This window comes from Lissotriton helveticus, chromosome 5_1, assembly GCF_964261635.1.
Source record: "Lissotriton helveticus chromosome 5_1, aLisHel1.1, whole genome shotgun sequence".
NCBI lineage: Eukaryota > Metazoa > Chordata > Amphibia > Caudata > Salamandridae > Lissotriton > Lissotriton helveticus.
Genome location: NC_136065.1, coordinates 2,141,748,915 through 2,141,763,063, shown reverse-complemented (window position 1 = coordinate 2,141,763,063; position 14,149 = coordinate 2,141,748,915). Strand labels below are relative to the sequence as shown.

The window sequence follows — 14,149 nt, the reverse complement described above, 5'->3', positions numbered from 1 at the left end:
CTCACCCACCACAGGTGGCATGTTTTATCATTGGGAACATCCCAATACCGTGGTGCCTAGTGACGGTACAGACTACAACTCTCACACTGAGAAGGATGAGCTCTGGGATGTTTTATTGTTAATGGAGGTGTACTAAATGCTAAAATGATGAGCTGGGGTAGTGAAGGCTGAAGAGCAAAGTGTAAGTGTGAATTAAAGGTAGCTGAAGAGTATGTGGCTTCCTTTATTCATGCGTCCTGGGCCAGGATTAAAAACAGGGCACTGCGGGGGGAAATTATACCCACTTTTACTGGGGAAAAAAAAAGGTCAACATGTTGCAGCCTATAAACCCTCAGCAGAGGTGTAGTTCCTTTCTTCAGGACACAAGCGTTGCTGCTGCTGCTCAATGTGCTCAATCCTAAAATATAAATGTGTATATAAAAGTGTGTGTGGTAAAATTGGAATTATACAAAACTATCCAGTGATACTATGAAATGTCATAAAGTGAAGGATTTACTGACGGTACCTGTAAAAACATATACACTCAAAAAAGTTTTTGATAGTGATAAGGAAAATAACTAGGTCAACCCCTAACCAAAATTGATAGCTCTATATTTAGGGCTATTGATTCATGGGCATCAGATAAAATACCTCAATGCGGGGGAGGGGGGTGAGGGTGGGGGGGTGGAGTTTTCTGGCGCTTGCTAAGATGGCCGTGTAGTAGGAAAGCTCTGCGGCAACCTTCCCTTCCATTTTTTTTTTGTAAATATTTCTTTATTGCAGGAAGTAAATACTATCACAGCATTGGCACCTGTATCTTATTCTAGAACAGTGTAGGCGGTATCTACACAAACTCTATACATGGCCATTCAGCCCACAACCCGGAGGTCGGGCGGCGTGTGCCATACTTTTGCAGTGTGTAACCCTCCATTCTCGTAGTACATCACAGGTAGTAGAATAAGTCTCTTCTGCTTTGTCAAAACACCCCAAACAAAGTACCCTCCCTCCCTCCGCCTGTCTCACCCCCCGGAGGAATAAAGTGTTGTTCACCATGATGCAGTATTTTAGCGCTTGATGGTCGCGAATGCCGCTCCACTTGCGGCAACCTTCCCTTCCATGTTGAAATCCAGCAGGTATCCGACTGATCCTGACAGGCAGGAATCAACTGAGTCGGCGAGTGGACTTTGGCCAAGGTCTGAGGCCAGAGTTGAACCACGTACGGTGCATCTAAGGACCCTCTGATCAGGGCCAGCTGGAGGCACAAAGCGGCCTGGCCTAGATGCTGTGGAGGGAGGCCCTCTATGTGGGGGACAGCAGACCTCTGCGCTAACTGCTGGATGCTGGACTGCCGGCAGTGGGGCTCTGAGGTGGCCCGGAGCTTAGTTGCTGCGCAAGCTACACCGCCTTGCCCCGAGAGGCAGTGTTTGCTGGACAGCCCAGACCTGCAGCGGGACGAGGCTGCGGCAGAGGCCTACGGAGAACTGTGACGGGCAGGCCCGGGATGGAGGGGAGAACTCTGGGGGCTGCCCCGGATCGCTCCCTATCCTCCTCCCTTCCCATAGCGATGCAAGTAGACACCTGGTGGAGCTCGGTTGCGGATCCTGTCAATGTGCGGGGACTGTGGTCGCGGGGCTACTTAGATCGTGGAGGCTCACAGTTCGGACGGAGACGGCTGCGACGGGGCCTCCAGTAGCCTGATACAAAGAAGTACAACCTGAACCACGAAACCAGCGACAGGTACTGCGGGACCTGCTCCCTCCTGCCCCCACACTCCGCGGAGGCGTGATCAGACGCCCGGTGGGGAGGACTGAACTCGGTGGACTGACACGAAGCTGCAAGCTTGTGGCAGGGCCCAGCTGAAGGGCCCTCTGGGAGTAAACCGAAGGCTATACATAGCTGGCTGTGGAGCCTCGGGGTCATGACGTGGGGGGGGGCCTAGTGGACTCTGTAGACACAGATAGCTACTGGGCCGAAGAAGAGGACAATGTCTGAACCAGTGGCAAGGGGTTAAATACAAATTTGAGGCTATCTGGAGCCGGATCAGGTGGTGGTAGATTGGTGTGATCATGTGATCCACCACCGCTGTTACGATCACGTGACACAGGCTACTTGGGAATTGTAATCCCATATTGGAGCGTGGACATGCCCTGAGATACACTCTCTCGTTCTCCAACTAGGGGACTTGGCCCAGGTCTCGTCTGCCCTCCCCGTTGGAGGGCAGACGAGACCTGGGCCACCAGCGCTACTATCAGTTCGTAGTGGGACAGGAGAATTTTAAGTTCTCTGTGCTTCCATTTGGTCTAATCAGTGCCCCTCAGATGTTCACAAAAGTGATGATGGTGGTGGCAGTACACCTTTGGAGATTGAGGGTTCTAGCCTTTCCCTACCTCAACGATTGACTGTTGACAACCTCTAGACAACAGCAAACCTCCAGTCATCTTTGAGGTTCATTATCAACATACCAAAGTCACACCTGTCTCCTTCTCAGATACGCCCCCTTCCTCGGAGCCATTCTGGACACTGTTTAGTTTCATGCCTTACTGTAGGAAAGTGGGTTTCTGTTGCAGTAACACCCCCCCACTTTTTGAAAGACTGCTTTACATTCCTTTAAGACCTAGCCTGAAGACTGCTCTCCACAGCTACCACTAGGATAGCTTTCTATTAAGGTTGTCTTTAACCTACCATCAATACGGGTCGTTTGGACTGGTGCAAGGTGCCCACTAGAATGGTCGACAGCATATGCCACGCCAACTTCTCACAACCTCCCTCAGGCCAGGAAGAGCCATCTGAGGCAGAGGAGCTTCAGAGGCCTGGCACCCTTTGTAATGCGACCTCCAGCCTCTCCTGCTACCAGGAGCAGGCCCCTTCCTGTCTCCCATCCCTTTCGGCCGGAAGACAGGCGGGAAAAACTAGCCAGCACAGAAGGTGTGCCCACCTCTGCCTACTCCACCCCTCAGGTGGGGATGGCGCGGTAAAGCCCACTTTGCAGTGCTCGCCATCTTGCAGATGGCAGGCACTCCCCAATCAGGACTGGGGATTGTGCTCACTCCCCCACGTGGGATGAGCACACCAAGGGTTTAGGCACCCTAAGGTCAGTAGCCCACTGACCTCAAGACCCCTAAAATGCCCCCTAAATGCAGTATTTAGGGGGCATCCCTGAACCAAGAACTCCAATCCAGATAAGAAACTAGAAAGAAGATCAGAAAAAGGACTGAAGAGCCGTGCAGAGCTAACAAGAGGAGGACGCCCACTGACTTGGCCCCAGTCCTACCGGCTTGTCTCCCCCTCGAACCTGCTCCTGTGAAATGCTGGTGTGTCCTGCAGCCAGCAACCTCAAGAAACCCGGAGGACCTGTGTAGCGGTTACGGGAATAATAGGCAATACGCTAATTCTAGTAGTTCTGGGCTTTATTTTAGAATATAGTGTATCTGAGCTTTTCTGTCTATTGGTTCGGGCCGGTCTTGGAGAACGGCTCCTTGCTGCTTTCCTGATGCCGGAAGCTGTGGAGTCGGCTCTTCGTCCTCGGTCGGGGCCCCGCCGAGGAGGGTCTCCGTCTACTTCCGTGGTGTTCTTTAGTGGCCGTAACCGGGAAAACAAAAGGCAAGAAAACGGTGCATCAATGTCTGTTCTGTGTTGTGGCTCACAGGGAGGGGAGTGAGGGACCAAACACACGTGAGATACTCTGTTTCTAATTGCCGAGGTGAGGGTTCTTGTGCTCAGGGTAGGGGGAAAACCACCAAGGAGAATGGGGACCCGGGTTTAGTCCGACGCTATGGTTTTACGAGTGACCCAACCCCGTAGCTTGTCACGCACCTGGTTAAGCCATACACCTCCCCCGGGTGTATGGCTGGGCGACTCGTGGTGTCGTTGGCCTCCTGGCGTTCCTTCCTTGCCGTCCTCCGTTCGGTCCTCTGGCTGTCTTTCCTCGGGTCCGGTCTTCCGTCGCACCGCTCCTCTTCTTGCTTCTCTCCCGTCTCTCCGCTCGTCCTCGGGATACACGTCCTTCCTTAGCTCCGCTCTGCTTCCGTCTTCCTCCTCGTCTCCTTCCTCGCTCTGGGTGAACAAGCACACCCTTGATTCGTCCATCCCGGCATATGAGGTTTCCGTGTCCTGTAGAGACTCCTCCCACTCCGAAGTCCATTCGGAATTAAAGGGCCAGTGTGTGGATTGCGTGTCTACCTCTGTTTCAACGTTCTGTGGAGAGGAAGAGGTAGTGTTTAACATTTTACTAGTTTCAACTCCTTTATATTCATTACTTTGAGGTGACCCTGCTGTGTTACACACCTCCCCCTCCGGACACTCACGATCGGGGAGTGGATGACGTGATAGGAAGTCCGCCCCGACATTCTCACAGCCTTTGCGGTGATGTATAGAAAAGGAGTATGGTTGCAGTGAGAGGAACCATCTCAACACTCTCGCATTATTTGCTTTATTGCGTGCCATCCAGAGCAAGGGAGCGTGATCAGTGAACAGTTCAAAACGGCGGCCTTCTAGGTAATACGCCAGTTTTTCAATGGCCCATTTAATGGCCAAGCATTCTTTCTCGACCGTAGCATATTTCAATTCCCTAGGGAACAACTTCCGGCTGACATATAAAATTGGGTGATCGAGGCCATCCTGACCAGTTTGGGAGAGCACTGCTCCAATCCCGTAGTCCGAAGCATCAGTGTGTAATGAGAACGGTCGGGTGAAATCAGGGGAAACCAAAACTGGTGTAGAAGTGATTACGGACTTCAGAACTCTAAATGCCTCCTGCATCGGTACTGTGGGACGTACCGGTGAAGACGCTCGTCCAGCGTTTTTCAGGGCGTCAGTGAGAGGGGCCGCAATGTCCGCAAACCGTGGGATAAAGCGTCTATAGTAACCCACTAGTCCCAGAAATGAACGCAACTCCCGTCTTGTGGATGGGAATGGAGTGTCCGCAATGGCCCTGACCTTCTCAATTTGTGGTTCGATCAGGCCATGCCCCAAGACATAACCAAGGTATTTAACTTTGTTAAAAGCTAGTTTGCATTTCTTAGCATTGACAGTGAGGCCAGCTTTTCTTAGTGCTTGCAGAACCACAGATAGGTGTCGGAGGTGAGACTGCCAATCTGGACTGTAAATCACAATGTCATCCAGGTAAGCCGATGTAAAATCTGACAACCCTGCGAGAACATTATTCATTAGGCGCTGAAATGTAGCCGGCGCCCCATGAAGTCCAAATGGAAGGACCGTGAATTCAAAATGACCCTCCGCTGTTGAGAAAGCCGTTTTTGGGATGTCTTCGGGTCGCAGAGGCACCTGCCAATACCCTTTCGTTAAGTCTAGGGTAGAGATGTATTTGGCCTGTCCTAGTCGCTCAATTAACTCGTCCACTCTTGGGATGGGATAAGCGTCGAAGAGTGAAATTTCATTAAGAGCCCTAAAGTCCATGCAGAACCTTCGACTGCCATCAGGTTTAGGGACCATCACAATGGGACTCGACCAATCGCTTTTTGATGGGCGAATCACCCCCAATCTCAGCATTTCGTCAACTTCAGCCTTAATCGCATTTCTTCTGGCTTCGGGGATTCTGTAAGGTTTAATCCTAACCTTTTTGTTGGGTGGAGTGTGAATACAATGTTCCGCCAGGGAGGTCTTTCCAGGTCTGTTGGAAAAAACATCCCCGTAAAGTTCTAAAGTCCCCCTCAGCTCTACTTGTTGTTGAGCCTGTAGTTCGTCATTATGAACAAGCATGTCAATAGTAGAGCCTTCCAATCCAGGAGTAGTAGCCACATGGACGGTCGTAGGAGGAGGACCCAACCACTTCTTTAGCAAATTTATATGATAGGATTGCTGTTTCCGTGGTGTCACCTGTAATCTATAACTAGTACTCCCAATGACCCCTACCACTTTAAAGGGGCCCATCCACTCAGCCTTGAATTTATGGGACGAAGATGGCAGGAGAACCAAAGCCCAGTCCCCAACAACAAGGTGTCTCCATTTTTTTCCTTTATCGTAATTAGTCCGCTGTCTCTGCTGATTAAGCTCGAGATGGTCCAACGCCAATTCCCTTAGTTTACCCAATTTGGCTTTCAGGTCCCTGGCGTACTCAAGAGTAGCCTTTGCTTCCTCCCCCTGTTCATTAATCCAGGCATCCCTGGTCATTTCCAGCAGTGAGCGAGGTTGCCGACCATAAAGCAATTCGAAGGCCGACACCCCCAGACTACTCTGTCTCTGAGCCCTAATGGCGTATAGTGCTAATGGTAACATTCTATCCCAATCTTCCCCACTAACCTCCATCATTTTACGCAGTGTGGATTTCAGGGTCCGATTGTAGCGCTCCACCAGTCCGTCCGTCTGTGGGTGGTAAACCGAGGTACGGATCTGGTGGACGTTCAACGTCTCACAAATTTCCTTCATCAATTTAGACACAAATGGCGTGCCTTGGTCAGTCAAAATCTCCTTCGGAAAACCGACCCTACTAAACAACTCAATCATCTTGTCACCGACCTGTCTGGAATTGGTCACAGACAATGGAAAAGCCTCGGGGAACCGCGTGGCATAGTCAACCACAACCAAGATGTGTTGGAACCCCTTTTTAGTTTTAGGCAGTGGTCCGATGAGGTCCATGCCGACCCTCTCAAAAGGTTTGCCAATGACCGGCAATGGCTGCAAAGGGACTGCCTGTGGTCTAACCATATTCATCTTTTGGCAAATCTCACAGGACCTGCAGTAAGATTCGGTATCCCTGTAAATACCGGGCCAAAAAAATTGCCTGAGGATATTCTGCGTAGTTTTCTCGGCGCCGGAGTGACCGGCGACGAGATGGCTGTGAGCAAAGAAAAGGACCTGCTCCCTGAATGAGGCAGGTACCAATAGTTGGGCAGGCTGTCCCTCGCCACCTATTCTGTACAATAGGTCATTATCGATAATAAACCCAGGAAAAAATTTTGAGTCCACCGCCCTCTGATGCGCCTGTTCCCACGCGTTGAACAGAGTGGGATCACTGATCTGCGCAAATTTAAATCCTCTATCCATAACCCAAGGGTCCTGTGTTAAGAGTGATGCCACTGGCTGTGGACGAATGCCTGAAGAGCCAAACCCACCAGAGCCCCTTTCTGTATCTTCCAGCTGGTGGAGTATTTCCAGCCTAGTCTCAGCTATACACTCACAAATCAATTGGGCCACTCTATCTCCTTTTTGTATTTGGAAGGGTTCGGTACCAAAATTAAACAGGAGGATTCCAACGTTCCCTCTATAATCCTCGTCAATGACCCCAGCCCCTACGTCAATAAAATGCTTTGCCGCTAGCCCTGATCGTGGAGCAATTCTACCATAGCATCCGGGGGGGACGGCAATTTGCAGGTCAGTTTTGATAAGAGACTTCCCTTTTGCAGGGACCACATAGTCGTATGCACTGTATAGATCATAACCGGCTGCTTTCGCTGAACCTTTAGTGGGGGGTGTCGCGTTACTAGTCAAGCACCTAACTTGGAGGCTGTGTCTAGGCGGAGGATCAATTAGGGTGTTACCCTCCTTCCCTGTATGACATACTGTGTTGAGTTTATCCTTGAACATGTTCAGGAAGCTAGGATTATCGGTCCCAATTATGAGGTCTTCGGGTAGGTTGGACATTACTCCTACTCTCACAGTTTGCGGGTGTTCCCCAGTCTGTTCAATTACAATGTCAGCAATAGGGTATGGCCGAATGTCCCCATGAACACATTTGATGTTCACTAACCCTTGTGAAATATATTGTCCTGTTCTGACATAGGGAGTTTGGATGACCGACTGTCGGCAGCCCGAATCTAATAAAGCTGACAATACATGACCATTGACTTTCACACTTACTCTAAAAGAGCCTCCCATCTCTGCGGAAAATAGTACAGCTCTGGGGAGGTACCCGACCTCCATTGGTTCCTCCTCATTCTTTCTCTTGGGACACATCCGGGCAATGTGTCCCCATTGGCCACAATCGAAACATTGCGGCCCAGTATTTGCCGTGTTTTCACTCCTCCATGTACGGGGGCGGATGGTATCTCTTCCTCGCGCCACCGGTTTCTCAATTCGTACAGCTCCCTTCCTTTCCAACTCACACGGAAAATTCCTAGGTTGAGCCCGGGTAAATGATGAGGCCATCTCCACTGCTTCAGTGGTTGTTAAGTTGTTATGTTGTCGAAGCCACTTTTGCGTCGCATAGGGAAGTGCCTCAAGAAATTGTTCCAGGTATATTCGGTCGAGTATTTCCTCTTTCGTGCTGGTGGTAGGTGTTAGCCATTTGTCTGCCGCCATTTTTAATCTCACAAATAAAGTCTTGGGATTTTCCCCTACAGATCCTCTCTCTTTTCTGAACTTTAGGCGATATGCCTCGGGATCTAACCCCAAATGATCTAGGATTATTTTCTTGATTTCAACATAGGTGGTGTCTCCTCTTGGATTTGCTACTTGGTAAGCAGCCTGGGCTTCTCCGCCTAAGAGAGGTGCCAAAAAGAATGGCCATTTTGCGACGGGCCAGCCACAGGCCCTTGCTGCCCTCTCAAAATTTAACAAAAATGCGTCGGGATCCTCTCCCTGTCTATACTTTTGTAGAGACACTGTCGGCGCCCCATGGGTCACGGTTCTTTCCGTTGTTCCACCCCTCGATACAGGGTCCACCCAGGGCTGTTTCTCTTCAATGGCTTTCTTTAGTATTTCTCTGTCGGCTTGTGCGGATACCAGATGTTGTTCTAACACCCACTCCAGTCGTCCTTGCCCCTTTACTAACTGATCTACAACTGTCTCCATCTTAACTCCGCAGATGGTGCCTAGGCCCGCATTCTCCACCACTGTAGCGGTTACGGGAATAATAGGCAATACGCTAATTCTAGTAGTTCTGGGCTTTATTTTAGAATATAGTGTATCTGAGCTTTTCTGTCTATTGGTTCGGGCCGGTCTTGGAGAACGGCTCCTTGCTGCTTTCCTGATGCCGGAAGCTGTGGAGTCGGCTCTTCGTCCTCGGTCGGGGCCCCGCCGAGGAGGGTCTCCGTCTACTTCCGTGGTGTTCTTTAGTGGCCGTAACCGGGAAAACAAAAGGCAAGAAAACGGTGCATCAATGTCTGTTCTGTGTTGTGGCTCACAGGGAGGGGAGTGAGGGACCAAACACACGTGAGATACTCTGTTTCTAATTGCCGAGGTGAGGGTTCTTGTGCTCAGGGTAGGGGGAAAACCACCAAGGAGAATGGGGACCCGGGTTTAGTCCGACGCTATGGTTTTACGAGTGACCCAACCCCGTAGCTTGTCACGCACCTGGTTAAGCCATACACCTCCCCCGGGTGTATGGCTGGGCGACTCGTGGTGTCGTTGGCCTCCTGGCGTTCCTTCCTTGCCGTCCTCCGTTCGGTCCTCTGGCTGTCTTTCCTCGGGTCCGGTCTTCCGTCGCACCGCTCCTCTTCTTGCTTCTCTCCCGTCTCTCCGCTCGTCCTCGGGATACACGTCCTTCCTTAGCTCCGCTCTGCTTCCGTCTTCCTCCTCGTCTCCTTCCTCGCTCTGGGTGAACAAGCACACCCTTGATTCGTCCATCCCGGCATATGAGGTTTCCGTGTCCTGTAGAGACTCCTCCCACTCCGAAGTCCATTCGGAATTAAAGGGCCAGTGTGTGGATTGCGTGTCTACCTCTGTTTCAACGTTCTGTGGAGAGGAAGAGGTAGTGTTTAACATTTTACTAGTTTCAACTCCTTTATATTCATTACTTTGAGGTGACCCTGCTGTGTTACAACCTGCCTGCCTTCAATTCTAAAGACTGCATCTCCTGTGAACACCGGAATTGTTCAAACTGCAGCTTCTGACACCAGCCAAAGACCGCAAATGCAGCCCACTCTGCACCTGCCGAACCTGGCTGGAGATAGAGCGGAAAAACACCACAAGGAGGTCACCCTGGCAAAGCTCTCACTCTCCCCTTGTTGGAGAAGGATCCAGTAGTTAGCTCTTGGAGTCTCAGAGACCCCTGTGAGAGAGTCCACTGCGTCACGGGAGCCTCATGCAACGGAGATGTGGGAATGATTCCACTTCCCCAGGGATCACACTTACTGGACTTCGGACGCAGCTTTTACTCGTCTACCGGTTTGTGCCCCATCACCCTCCCCCTCCTCTTTCATACTCTGTCTCTCTCCCTCCCCCACCTCTTTCCCTCCTTCGTCTACTTCCCCTGCTCCTACCCCCTCTACCCTGAATCTCACCCCATGCATTCTCTTTCCCTTACGTATATGTCCTTATCGTTTTTCTCGACCTAACATGTAACTATGTAACTATGCTCTGAAACTGTGTAATCTTCTAATGATGTAACCTGCAACTATGGTCTGATACTCATGTAAAGCGCTCTGATACCTTCAGGTCTAGCCAGCGCTATATAAAACCTTTTAAATAAAAAAACAAATAAATCCTGACCCGAGATCCGGCGACCGCTGACCTGCCTCAAGCCTCCAGCTGATGCCTGCAGCCTAAATCCAGAAGGCCCCCCTATCCGCGACCTGGAGCTGGTAATAAGATCCGACCCCAAAAGGCACCCCTACACCCGACGCCCCACAGCCTTGGGTGGCCAACCGACAGTACCTAACCAACTCGTAACTTCCCAACTTACCTCTCCAAGTGGTGGTTGCACCCAGAAGTCCTTCGTCTCACTGCCTGCAGTGCTTTTGCGAACCGGAGGATCTCCATAGAAAACAGGGCTCCCGACGTCGACACAGCACTCTGCACTCGGCGGCCCCAGTGCCGCTGAGGGTGCTCCCTGTGTGCTACTTTGTTTCCCCATTTGCCCTGACCTTAACCCTAGGAGCTTTGCTCCCACAACCCAGCGGCTTGCTTGCCAGCAGCCACCAACCGCAGGCCCCCATTGGATAACATTGGGCCTCAACACTCTGCACCCGGCCGCCCTAGTGCCGCTGAGGGTGCAACAACAGTTCATCACTGACCTGGGGGACCCCTGAGTCTAACCCCAGAACTTTGACTCCCACAGTCGATTACTTACCTGTGAACCGTTTACCGGGTTTCCCTCCATATGATAACATTGACACTTTTTTCCAAAAAGTTTCTAAGTGTGGAGTTTTGAATTCGAAAAATATTCTTCAAAAATTGCACAAAAAAACAAAACGTATTTACTTACCTGTTTTCAGGAAATATCCCAGTGCTGAATCTAGGTATCCAGCACGGAGTTAGAAAAATAATTTCAATTTTCAGTTTTTGCTAATTGTTGTACCTTACTTCATCCCCTGTAAATCAAACAAAGTACGATTTCTATTGCATTTTCAAAGAGTTATATATATCCAGTAACTTATGACTGTGCCAGGCTTGCTTGGTTCTAAAACTAAAACAGTATATATTTTTATACAAACACAATTGGCCAAGAGTCCAGGGCATTCAGGCTTGGATCCTGATCTTTCAGCCTCGGCTGTGGATCTCAGTGAGGTTGACTGTTAAGCTGCTTTGATTGATGGCTTCCTTCATCCTGCTGGTCGAGCACGCCAGGTGGCATATGTAAGCTCTGCAGTGGGATCTGAAGACTCAATGGGCCCAATATCAAGGAGACCTCTCTGACCATGTTCATATTTCGGAGGAGACTGCAACAGTTCCGCAGTATGTAATGGGCAGGGATGGGATCACGGACCTTGGGCATAGCGGCCCTGTGTCTACAGGAATGACTGGACTGAGAATTTTTCGTGGTGGTGAACGAGCTCAGCCATCGGCAGCTAGGAAATCACGAGTGACAGTTGCACTCTAAGGTGGTGCAAGGTCCCTTCTGGAATGGGGAAAACCCTGTCTGATCTGTTCATTTCCACGGAGAACGCTCAATGTCAGCACCTTTCGCTCATTAGAATTTCCAGGGTGTCCCTGGCTCTGAGACAGTTTCTGTTTTTCTGTTTTTTTTCTGCTTTACACTCCTTCTGGACTAAGCCTGAAGGCTGCTTTCCACAGTCACCACTTAGAGAGCTTTCTAAGGTTGTCTAAGACCTCTTAAATCACCATGAGAGTTGTCTGGATTAGTGCCGGGTACTACACGTATATAAGTGAGCACCAAATACTAAGCCAGCCTCCTACACTCATGAACTTTAGGTGCGATCATTTGAATGACTATTTTGTCTATTTCAGTGTTCTGCTTTGGATTCTCTGCTTTCTTCCCTATTCTGTTTGTCATTCCTTTGGAGTATAGTTCTCTCCATTATTTATTATTTGATGTTTGATGTCAGAGGGCTGTTTTTTCTTTGTGCAGTTGTGTGTAACCTTTGTCTTTTAACACTCTATGGGAGCATGTGACCTTCTTTCTACTGATTGCGCCAGATCCCATTTCATTCTTTTTTTCGGTGTTCCTGCTGCTCTAGCTCCACCACTTCCTTCATCGTTTTTTAATATGTTTCTCCCCTTGCCACAGTTTTTAAGCCACTTGTAGTAGCCCTTCTTGGGCAATGCTGGAGGCTTTTAAAAGCCACTGGCATCGTCTATGCCAGTAGTGGTGACCCATCATAATAAAATTATATAAAACATTGCTGCATCACTTTACATCATGCAAGGCTCTAGATGTCCGGAACGCATAGAAAACATTGTTTTCTATACGTGAATGGGGGCACCACTTTTCATAACATGGCGATGCAACACAGTAGTAATCTGGAAAGAATGAAATCTATGTTCTATAATTTTAACATAGCTGGTCGGTCATTGGTAAAGCCAGTAATATCGCCAGATTAGTATTGACAAAGTGAGACCAACTAGCTTTGCCAATTTGTTTAATATTGACACTATACATATTTTAACTTTGAAGTCCAAAGAGTGAGTGATTTGCTCAGAATTATACGTTTTTGGTTGCATGCCGTAACCAGGCCAGGTCCTCAGCTTCCAAATACCCGCTCCTTATCCAGATGACTGCTTCTCCTCCCCTTTCAAGCTTTGCTCTTCACCTACAGCCTATCCTAATCTTAAAGTACTCTCCTCATTGTCTGTTGGACAGATCGTAGCTGTAAACACATCTGGCGTGATGACCACCTCTGCTGCCTCCTGGGAGACCCAAGTGTTGGATGATGGTGGAGCAGCGGGGGATTGCAGCGCCGAGAGCCTGTATGTGCAAGGTATGAACCACTTTTCCAAAAAAATACTCATTGATAATGGCAATAAAGCTGCTGAATTGTATGCCGCTGTCTGGGAGTGAATTTGTGTCCTGGGCATATTCTCTTCACCACTGAAGAACTTGTGTTGAAGAATTACACGCGGAATGACCCTTCATTACTGGAGCTGAGCTAGAACCTAGGGAACCAACAACCTTGCTTTGTCGCATGTTTTGTCATCCTTCAGTGCGAGACGAGAACTCACATTTGTTACCCACCCTGATAACTGGGTCGTGGGTTCTACCAGACAACTTATGTTTCCCATCAAAAATCAAGTTATGGGTTCAGAATTGGGACTGTGTCACTCAGATCTGGTAGGTGCCTTCCATTGAATGCAGGACGGACATATAGATTTGTTGTTCTGGGACCCCCAAGATGGTCTGCGTAGACCCCACCGTAACATGATACTTGAGCACTATCTGCAGTGTGGCCGGGTGCATAGTGAGGTTTGACTTTACACTGGATGATAGGGCGGAGACTCCTCTTAAGACGAACCTGATGACCCCACTGAGCATTCCTCTTGCAAACCGTTTCTTTATCTGTTTTTTTCCCGGTAATGTTTTGTCCTTGACCAGTCGATCTGTCCATCACTAATGCATCCCAGTTTTCTTAGTTAGTAGCCAATGCTTATGTATTGGACCGCCCAGCTCATTCAGCCTCTCCGGCATTCAGATATAGAAATGTCTTCCCCGTCTGTTATATGTTAGTCTTCTACATACTACCTTACTCCATACACCTGCTCTGAAGTCTTTCACCACAAGGACTCTAATTTTAACTGTTCATCTCTTTCTATTTCAGTTCTGGGTGGTAATTGAATATTGATATAACTAAGATTAAATGCTTGTTTACATAGCTTTAATAACCATTCCATCATTGCTCGAGCATCGGATTGAGTCTTTCTTTCTCAGATTGTTTCCTCTAGCAGTAAAGGTCACAAGCTATCCTGCAAGGTCGAGGGCCCATTGCAGCAGTGTGGTAGAGGAGTCTACCCTAGGCTGCTAGTCAGCCACCTTAGCTGATTCCATTTGCTTTTGTATTTACCATAGCCCTAAGGGATAGCTTTGTATTTTCTGTGTGTC

The 14,149-nt window shown here is 49.3% G+C and overlaps 1 protein-coding gene across 3 annotated transcripts in view; it reads left to right on the top strand.

The window, feature by feature from the left end:
- Window positions 1–14,149, top strand: part of MIGA2 (mitoguardin 2) — a 147,297-nt gene that overhangs the window by 25,676 nt on the left and 107,472 nt on the right. For all 3 annotated transcript variants that reach the window (XR_013595150.1, XM_078646266.1, XM_078646265.1), the window contains exon 5: window positions 12,917–13,034. Coding sequence is in view for 2 of the 3 variants with exons in the window: in XM_078646266.1 (XP_078502392.1) it covers window positions 12,917–13,034 (118 nt within the window). In the remaining variant the exon portion in view is untranslated. The remainder of the gene's footprint in view (window positions 1–12,916; window positions 13,035–14,149) is intronic.